At 40.5% G+C, this 13,024-nt stretch overlaps 1 protein-coding gene across 10 annotated transcripts; it reads right to left on the reverse strand.

Moving 5' to 3' along the window:
• Positions 1-565: 565 nt before the first annotated feature.
• On the reverse strand, positions 566-10,665 carry LOC100831022 (uncharacterized protein At5g08430). Of its 10 annotated transcripts, none has more exons than XM_024460008.1 (16): positions 10,305-10,665; positions 9,276-9,355; positions 8,591-8,784; positions 6,314-7,160; positions 5,883-6,004; positions 5,604-5,663; positions 5,031-5,081; positions 4,312-4,382; positions 3,991-4,160; positions 3,105-3,161; positions 2,913-2,969; positions 2,678-2,734; positions 2,561-2,617; positions 1,725-1,793; positions 1,497-1,550; positions 566-1,142 (listed from the first exon to the last, which is right to left on the reverse strand). In XM_024460008.1, the coding sequence occupies exons 1-16, from the start codon at positions 10,451-10,453 to the stop codon at positions 850-852; spliced, it is 2,388 nt and encodes a 795-aa protein (XP_024315776.1). In that variant the 5' UTR covers positions 10,454-10,665; the 3' UTR covers positions 566-849. The 10 variants fall into 10 exon arrangements, with proteins under 10 accessions (XP_024315776.1, XP_024315774.1, XP_024315775.1 ...); XM_024460006.1 differs by having other exon boundaries at positions 566-1,151; XM_024460007.1 differs by having other exon boundaries at positions 1,488-1,550.
• Between the last annotated feature and the right edge of the window lie 2,359 nt (positions 10,666-13,024).

A 13,024-nucleotide genomic window follows, 5' to 3' on the forward strand; every position in this document is an offset into this window, starting at 1 on the left:
CGACCGGACCCGGCTGCAGCGCACGGATCTGCTCCCGGAGGAGGTGCAGTTCTGGGTGAAGGGCATCACCGGCGAGGACGAACCTTGCCGATTGCTCCCGCTCAGAGCGCACGCGCTTCACACCGGGATCCCGAACCTAGGAGCCAGGGATCTCCCACTCTGCGAAAAAATGGGAGGAAAAAAATGGAACGGTCCGTATTTTTTACATTGGTATATATAGATAGATTGTGCAGGTAATTGGCCAGCCGGCTTAGTATGTCTAATATACATTCAATTTTGAGGGCACACAAATTTTATGGATATATATAGATAGATTCGGTACAGGTAATGGGCCAGCTGCCTAAATAGGCCTAATATACATGCAATCTGAGGGTCCACCAACTTTATGAGAAATTTGACAGACTACGGTAAAAAAAAGATTCATATTTTTTAGACGGTTATAGATATAGACTACGGACAGGTGACGGTCTACCAGAGTACCAGACCATACTGCAGACCCATATACTTGCATCTACGGCAAGTTAGCGACCAAAATCCTCGTGTGAAACAAAATCACAACGTCTGATTGAACCTGGTTCTGTGCCAAGCTGACAAATCGCCATTCATCCCAGAAAAATACTTGCGCGCAATGGAGTCAACATCTGAAGCTGGTTTATGGGCCCAAAGTACATTCATCCCCATGCCTAAAGGCCACAGGCTAAACGTTTCTAACTTAGCTAGGATCAGGTAATGCATACACTGCAGAGGCTCTGTCTGGCCCTCCCTCCCACAGTTATATTACAAACAAGAGGATACCTGTGATGCCATGCATACATCTAACTTGCTAGGACATGAGGACCCGAAGCAGTCTCAACCTTTCAGGCGCAGAGCATCTGTGAGCAAAATGGCCTTGTCACAAGATTCACCTGCTCTCCAGACTCTGAAGTCATCGTCGAAGTAATCGGCTTTCTTCCAACTACGCAGGCTCTCTATTGGAAACGGGCCTTGCTCGTCACCGTGAGGATCCATGTAATACCACATGGTCGTGTGCTTTGTCTTGTGTTGCATCACGTGAGCGCACCAAGATTCATCAGCATTCTGATCAACAGTGCTGTTCGCACCTTCATCATCGTCAATGATAATAACTTGAGCTGTGATCCCAGCTGCATTAGCTACAACAATTATGTTTGGTCAGGTGAGAGGGATTAAAAAAGCTTCATACAGGACCAAGAACAGCATGCCAATATTCATCCAGGTAGCACCAGGAAACATTAGGGGCAAATATATGGGTTTCAATTGCTTGCATATGAGAATGAAAGGAAAATGCGTGGGAAGTGCCATTTACAGAACAGGGATCAAATGATGTTCAACTATCTTGGAACTTCACAAAGTGACCTTTTAAGTTTGTTAACACTAGCTCAAAAAAGTAAAACAAGGTGCCTCTACAAAACATTATTTTACGAAAAAAAATTATCATAGCAAAAGAAAGGATGATAATAAGAGCAAACCTTCATTACCCTGCTTTTGAACATGCATTCCAGGTTTAGCACCATCCACATTGTCTTTCCCACCTGCAACATTGACTTCACTAGCTGCATTGTTAAATATAACACTGAAAAGTTAGGTAGCTGAGAAAGGCTGGTATGTCCACAGAACAAAAATACACGGCAGCTCAACAGAAGGCAAGTGAAAGACCAATCCTCAAAACAATAGTACTAGTGAAATGACATGTATTAAGAACAAACCTTGAGTGCCCTGGTTTTGAACATCTGTCCTGGGTGTAATTGTATCACCAACAGCGTGGGCTTTAGTGTCTGCATCGTTAAACATGAATAATAAGAAACAGGTAGCTTGAAATGGTGTGTATGCCAACAGAATGAAAATGTAATGTCAGATGGAGATTGTAGAAGACTAATCGGCCAATCCTTACAAAAGTACAGCCTAACTAGTGAAAGGCTACTCGGGTAAACATATATTTAGGGATACAATTTACTCTCACTTTCAATCCATGTAAACCATCGACCATCGGGTAAGGTAAACCTATTAACCTCCAAGGAGCAAACTTGTTCAATTGTGGATGTCATATTTATTTAGAGGATGTATCATACAGCATTGATGGTTACTAACTGACAAAAGAAATAAGGATAGCAATTATCAGTAACCTGCCAAGTTGTCTAATCTAGATATCTATATGAAATTAGGAATGAAATAAATCTTCAAGTGTTCTTTGATCTTAAAAAACCCTTCAAGTATTCTTTCACAGGGAAGGGCATTTTACAAGTTCAGACCCCATGGTTCACAGCAGAAAAATAGCAGTAACAGTTTCATACAATATCAAGCTCTACAACCTTGACTTTCAGAACAGGATATTGTTAGAAGTATAACAGATGTACCAATTAAGAATTAGCCATTGAACATTCAGTATGTAATTGCAAATACACATAATCCAGATGAACAGAGATTATACAAAAACACTTTTCAAGCAAACATCTCTGTCATTAGTACCTACACAGAAATCAAAGAGTGTTTCACAGTTTCACAACCGTTCAGAACAACTTAGTGCACAGTATCGTAAGCAAACCTTTAGCTTTTTCTTCTGAGGAAATTTTCAAGCAAACAGCTTTATCCTCATTGGCACCTACAAAAAAGTAGTGTTTACCAACATTCAGGACAATTGTTGCACATTATGTAAGCAAACCTTTAAATTTATCTTCTGAGCAACTTTTCATGCAAAAAGCGTTCTCCTCATTGGCACCTAAACAAAAATCAGTGTGTTTTACCAACAATCGGAACAATTTAGAGCACATTATATAAGCAAAACTTTTGATTTTCCTCTAAGCAACTTTTCAAGCAAACAGGATCATTTGTACCTACACAAAAATCAGTGGTTATCCCCCGTTCTAAACAATTTAGTGCACATTATGAAATCAAACCTTTAGGTTTTTGTTTTGAGCAATGTCTCAAACAAACATCTTTCTCCCTCTTGGCACCTGCATAGAAAATCAAAATGTTAACATCCTGTTCAGAGCAAACGAATGCACAAATGTTTAGATTTTCCTTCTGGGCAACTGTTTCAAGAAACAGGCCTTCCCTCACAAAGTCTAAAGTAAATTACAGATGCAAACCTCTAAAAATTTCTTCAGAGCAGCTTTCCAGGCAAACAGTTTTCTCCCCATTGGCACCTACAAAAAAGTCAGTATTTACCTGCCGTTTCAGAACAAATTATAAACTTCCTGAAAAGAAGCCATTGAAATAGGCAACAAATGATGAAAAAAGAACCAGCTTCTTCCGTGATGAAAAGGATCAGAAATTGAAGATAAATATAATAATGGTCATAAAACCATAAGTCACAACATGAGTAAAAAGTTAAACCAACGTGCATACTTGATAGATACCAGATAATCTATTGAGGCGAATATTTTTGCAAATGGTAATTACCAAAGAGAAGCACCTATTATCCTTGACATGCCTTTTCCAATTAGAAACTAAACAATCAGCAGTTCAGCACTAAGAGGAACATAACAGTAAATTGGCACAAGAAAATATACAAAGAAGCAAACTCTCAATTTTTTTCATAATAAATTAGATTGGGGATTTCGGATGTACTGAACACCCTTATCTAGTGGTCTTGAAAAATGCACTCCCTCCATTCGGGTTTGTCAGGCATCTAAGAAAAATTCCACAGAAAAAGGAGAGCAGCGTGCGGGCAAAATCCAAGTTACGAAGTCATTAGTCTCCTTGCTAATCGCATCGGGCAGCAAGTAATAGCCACATCCCAGCGAATGCTTGGTGTGCGCAGAGCATGCACAGGGCACGGCCCAGTGTATGCATGATTACTTGACATCTCAGTGCATGCACAGTTAATGATCTGGGTTGAAAACGAAAAAAAGCCAACACAGGGGACAAGGTCGCCCAGCATATCTGTGTAGCAACTCAAAATATGAAAACAGATGGAATTTAGTAGTGAATGAGGTAGCACAGTTAACAATGCTAAGAGCATCAGAGCATGACCTTGTAAAACAGATGTATTTTTCTGTAAAGGCTTGTCCGAAGCTGCAACTAATAATTCGGTGTCTTCGTTATCTTCTGAATCTGGTATAACTCGTGGGACCTCTTCAAGAAGACGTTGTCTTTCTGATGGTGTGCGCAATAGCTGTCTCTTGTCAATGTATTCACGCATTGTAAAATTCAGTCAAGGATATTAACTACACAAAGTCCACCTGTAGGTCCTAACATAGGTGTATAGCTATAAAGTATTAAAAGGAAATAAGAAAGATTTTTTTGTGACAAACATCATTATATGGTTGAAAGAGCTTCATCTGGAAAGGATATTGATATCGCCAACCTTTCTCATTTGCCAGGTCAATTAACTTTTCCAGTCTCTGAAGTTCTTTATTGATCCACTGAAAGGAGGGGGGACTTGGTTAACATTAACATGTAAACTTGAAATAGAGTACATACTGTAGAATAAATCATTAAATCCCTGTTATAAAATTTTAAGGTGAGAAACCTAAACATGAGACACAAAATATCAGCGTTTAAGAAACAAGGGCAATTGAACTATATGAAAAGCAGTTGTAGTGTACTACCTCCATTCCGGTTTAAGGGGCCCCCACGCATCCCTAGGTTGAATATTTAACTAATGTAACATGAGTTTTATATCACGAAAATTATAGCATTAGACAATAGAACATCTGAATTTCCAATGGTATAATTTTTATGATATAAGACTCATGTTACATTAGTTAAATCTTCAATTTAGGGATGCGTGGGGGACCCATAAACCGAAGGGAGTACTAGAGAATAATGTTGGTATAACTTCCCAACGAACTTACATGACTGACTACGTCCCACTGTAAACTCGAAAGAGGAGAGTCCATACTGCAGAATAAATCACTAAAGTGCTGGTTTTAAATTTTAATGCGAGAACCAAAAAATGAGACACAAACTATCAAACAGTGTTTAAGAAACAAGGACAATTGACCTATATGAAAAGCAGTTGTAGTGTACCAGAGAATACATATGTTGGTCTAACTTCCCAACGAACTTACATGACTGACTATGTCCCTCTGTACACTTCTCAGTTTCTCCTCAAGCTCAGCCTGTAAAATACAGCATGTTCAGACTTCAGAGCACTAACAGAGTCTTAGGGTATAACTACAATATATTACATGGACTCAAGGAAAAAAAGAGATCCCACAAAAAAATCTGTAAAAATTCTCCAAAAGCCAAAAAATTTATGAATAGTAGAAAACAGATGTGAATTAACTGCCATCCAAGTAAACAATGAATGCCTAAGTTGGTCTCTGACATGGATATCACACAAATATCTGAACAACGTACTGGTGGTGCACAGGAACCTTCACTGAAACTAGCACGGTGCAAGCAGCTAACTGCTGCACCGCATTGCCTTTTTGCTAACTGTGTTTGTGTGCTTGAACAGCGAATCTGAGTGTATGTTTCAAAAAGAACACAGCTAAGCATTGAGAATTATCTTTTTGCCATTCTCTTGCCTTTCTACCACTAAATGCCTGTGAAACAAAAATAAAATAATCGGTTCATTATATCTAATATTATTAGCACCTGCATTTTGGGACAATAAAAATTGAGGAAGATTAACTTACAACAGTATGCCTTTTACAGTGTTCTTTCTGGGCCAACAGACGAAGATCTTCACATTCCTCCTGTTATTATCATAAAAAAATAAATTGCAAAACATATGCATCCAAGATAAATATGAATATGTATACATAAACAAATAAAATTCCATTGTAAAGAAATAATGCATCATAAATGCATTTAGTTTAACTATTCTTGGTGATGATCTATTACTCCTACTTCTCTATCAACTGGTTGATTGTTAAAAAGCATAACTGTCACATTCTAAACATAATAAATGATACCTCTTCAAAGTCTTCATCTGACAACATAGAAATTTTGACTTCAGCCGAGCTGCTCGAAATACATAAAAGCATATCTGTAGATGTGTCCCTTATCTTGTATTCTTCTGAAGATTTCCTGATGCCTGTTATATGTCTCTTGTTAGCAGATAATAACTGAATGTGTTCTCCTCAGAAGATACAGAATAGAGTAATTATCCTCATGTCCTGTGAGAAATGTCTTTTTTTATGAATCTTAGCTCATGCTAGTGTATGGAGGAGTACATTGCTATTCATTATTTACTCACAGGAAACCAGTATGGATTTCACGTGAAATAAATAACATGCGTATCAAACTAAATATAGTTCTCTATTGGAGGAAGAGCACTAAGCCAGGCAAGTGGAGCATAGAGTAGTCAAACATCATATAGGGAATGTTAAAAGTTGAACATTACCAGTCACTTGTCCGAGCTGGTACAATTTTTTATGCTTGTTGTAACTATAGTCTTTGGGATCATTCTTTACTCTAACAAAACAGCCAATGACTTTATTTTCAAATGTCTCTGGATGCTTTAGCAGATCCATAACCAACGATCTCTTCAAATAGATTAACTTAATGTTGTCACGAACAAGAGCAGCAAAGCATCTCTTATCTCTTTCAGAAATCCGTTTAGGTGTACAGGATTCAGAGATCATGGTCCGAGTTTTCTTTTTCACAGATGAATCACTGTTGTCCTCAGAACTAGAATGTGTTTCATCCTCTGATATGGCATTAGCAGAAATATGCTTTTCAAGCAAGCTATATATCTTGTTGTACTTCAACTTCGGTTTCCTAAACAAAGAACAGAGTTTGTCATCACATATGACATGCCTTTTCTTATCTTTCTGCAAAAGATCTTTCTGTCGAATGTACTCCCTGACAGCTTCAGCAGCACCAAATTGATCTAGTGATTTGGTTGTATCTTTCCCTATAGATGCAAGGAATCCAATCAGCTCTTTTGAACCCCAGCCAACATAGATACTCTTCTTTGATTTTCCTTGTTTCAGAAAAGATTTCACTCTATTTGATGTTCCTTTGACATTAGATAGGCAAATTGGCTCATCATCACTATCGCCCAAGAAATTATCATCTGAGTTGTGCTCTTCTTCAGGAAGATTCTCTGAATCTGATACTTGATTCTTTAGATAAGCATCAGCTTCTTGAAGGTTATCCAATGTCAAGCCCTCTTTTCCCCTAACTATCTCCCAGTACTCCTTAAACAAAAATTCATAAGTCTCCCTGTCATCGAAATCAACTTTCTCCTAGAAAATAAAGAGAATCTACCATCAGAACATAAATATAGATGAAAAGGTATAAATTAACTCTAAGGGGCCATATGCCAATGCAAAAGAGTATGCACACAAGACAAATTTGATATATGTCAAATGGCCTAGATTTTACATGTCACATGTTACCTTGACTCCACAGTTCCAAACTTGATACTACCTAGAGCAATTGCTACTAACAAGTACAACATAAGTTATTCAAGGAAACAACCTGAAGCTAAATATCTTAGAACTATACGGCGAGTGTTAAACCACAGGGAAGCAACAAACTATGACTGCAAGCCAACAATTATTTACAGTATAAAAGCCAGAAGGTTATCAAGATCTCCAGATAATGGAGAACAGAAACAAGTTAAGCCCCAGTGACTGATAACATGGCAGTAAGGCATCCAGATCCCGAGTTGTCCCTACTACACGAAGAAGATTTCAGAAAATCTTCACAGCTGATTGTTTTCTATTGATTGATCAACCCAATAGCACCATTTGTTATCCCTCTATACACAGTCCATCTTTTTTTGTATCGGACTCTACACGATCCTCTAGAAAGAACTGTCAACAGAAATGGCTCGAAACTAAATAATTGTGGATGTTTCACCAATTTATGTTCTGCAGTGTTTATTTAAATTTCCTTTAACTGTTCATGCAAACATTTTGATTGGAGAAGAATGATCACTGGAAAACTTGAATCATTTTTATAAAGAACATTGTTCCTAGATATCCAGATTCTAGAAGGCACCCATATCATGTACAAACAACTAGCCTTCCTTTTCCTACAACAGTTGCCTAGCTATGTGTCCATTGTCACTTCCCAGCAATGTCTTGGCAGCTGCCACAACCACTGTCAACTGACAATACTGAACTATTCAGACACAACAAAGATTTTAGCTACTCCCTTCTTTTCACAAAGGTTGACGTATTTGGTTTCGTTAAGACAAGGCTTTGACCAAGAATTACTAAATTAAATGTGTGTGTTTTCATACATGAATTTATATCAATAGATTCGTCTCCAAAAGTTCTTGCTAATATAATAGTACCATATCATATAAATTACATATTAATAGAGTTATCATTGGTCAAAACCTTGTCTTAACGAAACCAAATACGCCAACCTTTGTGAAAAGGATGGAGTATTTCAGTTCTAAATGGATAGATGTCATGACATGGGGAGAAGAAACTATCGTTGGTGGAGTACAGGATTAATCTGTCGCAGAAAACAAGAAAGGGCTAGGACCAATCTGCTGAAATCCAATTGATTGAAGCTCAGGCAAAGAAGAAAGAGTGGCTTGGGTTAATCTGACGCAGAAAACCAGGATCAATCTGCTGAAATCCAATTGATGGAGTTCAGGGGCACTTCGGACTGCACCCAGTTACGATTAAAACTCTCAGAAGGCTATGCAGTTAGTTACCCCATCAGAGTCAACTTCAACTTCCTTCTCAATCATGATTGCCAGCCTTAGACAGTCGGTGCAGAATCCCTCCGTTTGCCTTCTTACTTGCACAAAGTCTGCTTGGGTCAGGCAACCAAGACAAACAGACTTGTCCGGACAGCAGAAGCACCGATAGTACGAACGGCCTTTGCAAATAAAGCATGTATGCCAACCTGCCACATTTAGTAGTAACTAAGTAGGGTCAGTAATCGATACAGTGATATCATTTGGTGGAATTAAAGACAGCTGAAACTACTGTTGACAAAAATCAGGAGCCATGTTAGATTCTATTTGCTTTCTTGGTATCGTTTCATAAGTTCAATCTTAACTTGGACATATTTGCACTTAAAGAAAAGACTAAGCTGATGTTTGACAATCCTATGCTCAATCAAGCATTTAACTATTATGTGCTCAATTTTAGCTACCTGAAATTTCATACATACGATATTTTGAGCTTTTAACTCAGTAGACTGTTGCCCTATCATAGAGTACCTCGATGGACCTAGCTAAGCGGAGTAAACAGTGCATATTTTTTAATAAAAAACAAAGGTGAGTGAAATTATTTCTGATTTCACAGAGAAACTCTATTTGCATGCATAAACACAAGCATTTTGTAGCGATGATAGTTGCAGTGATACTAATGGAAGAATGTCCATATACTTACCGCAGATGAATTTTTCATCCGAACTGAGGAAATCATCGTCCTTTCCCACACACTCAGGATGATAAGCCTTGTGGCAATTCCTGGAAGACTAACGATTATCAATGTAAATGTATATCTGGTGAACATGTCAGGACTCTGGAACGACGGATGGACTAAAACTATGCTAACAGAGCATAGCACATAGAAACAAGTACTCCATCCATCTCATATTAAGTGACTCAAATTTGCCCAAATATGGATGTATATATGCTTAAAAAGCGTTTAGATACATGTAATAAAAAGTCACTTAATATGGGACAAAGGGAGTAATAACTCATCCCGAGAAGAAAAATTTCCAACACACAGCGGCCTCCACGATGCTCCAGACTAAGGTGTCAGAAGACTTTCATTTCAGCTCAAACCAAGTAGACAAAATTGCATGGATCGTCGGTTAACCAACTCTTGCTTCAGCAGTGGCTTGTTACATCTTTTCTGAAAAGGAGGGAATACCTGCCTAGAGATGGAGATGTCGGCACATTCACAAAGGGCATGCAAAGAGGCTCATCCCCATCCCAGAACACCTGAGCATTCTTATGCTTCCACACATTTTACTACACATGGCGTCGTACCATGCACTAGAAATCGGTGAACCAGCGACTGAGCACTGATAGTGCGGCCCACACAAAATCGAGCGCCCAAAGCAACCCCCTTCACCGTGCTCTTTCAACGAAAGGCTTCTGTTTTGCAAGGCATAGACTACAAATAAATCCCAAGCTAACAAGTGCCGGTGTGACACCCAAGACCGATCTAAGCACAATAGCACGAAAAGGACGAATCGACTCCGGGTGACAGCGCCAAAACGCCCGAACTTCAGACCAAATACGGCAATTTGGCACTAACAAATGCAGCTTTCTCTCCTACGGGACTCTGGCTAGGAACTGGCTTCCTTGGAACTACACAGGAGTACAATCATCAACCAGCATTCCGCTATCCTCGGAAAGCTGCGGGGGCGGGGAGGGGGAGGGGGGGGGGGGGGCTGCGGCAGCGAACCTGTAGTCGCAGAGGCGGAGGTCGCCGCCGTCCTTGCAGACGAAGCACAGGTCCTCCTCTGTCGTCCACTCCGGCGGTGGCTTGCTCCCGCTCCCATCTTCGCCGCTAGGGGGCGTCACTGCCGGCGTCCTCCCCTTGCGCTTCCCCATTCCGCGCGCGCCGGATGAGGCCCGGCGGCCGGCGATCGGGTAGTCTAGGTATTGGGGGATCTTGGGCTCTTGGCACTCGGGGCGGTGAGGAGTGGAGTACTGGAGTGTTCAGTGGGGTACTGGGGTGAGTGAGAAAGAGAGAGAAGGGGGTTTAAGCTTGGAGGTTTTCGAGGAGGCGAGCTGGCGAGGCGACTGCGTGCTTGCCTGTGACTGCCACCGGTCGCTGTCGCCCCGAGAAAAAGAAAGGAGGAAGAAGTGTTGAAGGCGCGGGCCCGCGGGCGGAGGATCCGGATTGACGGACCCTGATTGCATAGGCCTTGTACAGCCGTCCGATTGAACAGAGACGTCCGATCCCTGCCGTTGTTTTCTTCCCTCTTTAATCAAGGAAAGAATAACTTGTTGGAATTTTGGGTTGGGCCCAAAGCACAGTCTGAAATTAATTGCTGAAAAATCTCAAAAGCCCATTCAAGGAGTGGGATGAGCAATTCAAGTGTCCACTACCCGACAAGTTTGTCGCTGGGGTATCATCGCCAAGCTTCCTCCCTCGTGGAGAAACTTTGCTACTTCACTAAAACACAAGAGACAAGAAATCTCTGTGGAAAACCTGATTGGGACTCTTGATGTTGAGGAGAAAGCGAGAGTAAAAGATGCTGGCCTCAAAGGAAACACACAAGAAGGTACGTCCACTGCTAACATGGTTCAGAGGAACAACCACAACAACAGTAAAAACAAGGGAAAGGGAAATGCATTCAACAATGCTGGTACAAAGAACACTACCACTTTCAAGAAGAAGAAGAAATGAGGCAACAAGGATAAGGATCCTTGCTTTGTGTGCGGAGGACTCGGCCACTGGGCGAGTAACTGCAAGGAGTGCAAAGGAGGACATATTCGACAAAAGTTTGCTAATTTGACCATTGACAACAATGAAGATGCAGGCGGGTATGGTAATTTATTTACTGTATTTTTTGTATGTCAGTCCACCGATTGGTGGGTCGATACAGGTGCAACTATTCATGTGTGTGCTAATATTTCCTTGTTTTCTTCATATCAGGGCATCAGCTCCTCAGTGACGATGGGGAACGGCGTCCATACTTCTGTTCATGGTGTTGGCACGGTGGATCTGAAGTTTACTTCGGAAAAGATCGTGCAGCTGAGGAACGTGCAACATGTGTCCTCCATTCAGAAGAATCTTGTTAGTGGATTCCTCCTTTGCAAGGACGGATTTAAGTTAGTGTTTGAGTCCAATAAAGTTATTGTGTCTAAGTATGGACAATTTATTGGTAAAGGTTATGAGTGCGGAGGCTTGTTCCGCTTATCCTTTTCGGATTTTTGTAATAAGGTCGTGAACAGCATTAATTCTATTAAATGAGTCTGATGTTTGGCATTCACGACTTTGTCACATTAATTTTGGTTGCACGACGCGATTAGCAAATCTGAGTTTAATCCCTAAAATCACTGTGGCTAAAGGTTCGAAGAGCCAAGCTTGTGTGCAAGCGAAGTAGCCTCGCAAGCCTCACAAGGCTGCTGAGGAGAGGAACCTAGCACCGTTAGAGCTCATACATTCTGATCTTTGTGAGATGAACGGTGTATTAACCAAAGGTGGAAAACGTTACTTTATGACTTTCATTGATGATGCGACTAGATTATGTTATGTGTATTTATTAAAATCAAAGGATGAAGCATTGCATTATTTTAAGATCTATAAAGCTGAAGTCGAGAATCAACTTGAGAAGAAAATTAAACGTTTGCGGTCTGACCGTGGTGGAGAATATTTCTCCAGTGAGTTTAATTCATTTCGTGAGGAACATGGCATAGTCCATGAGAGGACGCCTCCCTATTCGCCCCAGTCAAACGGGGTTGTTGAGAGGAAAATCCGCACGCTGACTGACTTGGTCAATGCCATGTTAGACAATGCTGGTTTATCTAAGGCATGGTGGGGGAGGCGCTATTGACTTCGTGTCAGGTCCTAAATCGTGTTCCCACAAAAGATAAAACAGTCACCCCATACGAGCTATGGGAAAAGAAGAAACTCACACTTTCTTACTTACGGACTTTAGGTTGTTTGGCGAAAGTCAATGTGCCAATTACCAAGAAACGTAAACTTGGACCAAAAACGTAGTGTTGGCTATAGATTTTTGGTTTTAAATTCTGGAGTACCTGACATGAGCGTCGGTACAATTATGGAGTCCAGAGATGCTACATTCTTTGAGGACATATTTCCCATGAGAGATATGCATAGCACATCTAGAGTGAATCATGATGTACCTGCTGAACCCGTCAGTTCAGAGGAACAACAGGATCATGGTGTAGCTCCTGAATCCGCCATCCCAGTGGAAAAATTTTGAACAAACACTTGATGAGATTCCTGAGGAGTATGACAATGAAGCCCTATTAGAGGTAATCTACAAAAGATTTCTAAATCCTTTGGTGATGATTTCATTATGTACCTTGTGGATGACACCCCTAAAACCATTAATGAGACCTTTGCATCTCCGGATGCAGACTATTGGAAGGAAGCCATTCGTAGTGAGATGTATTCTATCATGGCTAATGGTACTTGGGAGGTCGTTG

This window comes from Brachypodium distachyon, chromosome 2 (assembly GCF_000005505.3).
Source record: "Brachypodium distachyon strain Bd21 chromosome 2, Brachypodium_distachyon_v3.0, whole genome shotgun sequence".
Classification (NCBI taxonomy): domain Eukaryota; kingdom Viridiplantae; phylum Streptophyta; class Magnoliopsida; order Poales; family Poaceae; genus Brachypodium; species Brachypodium distachyon.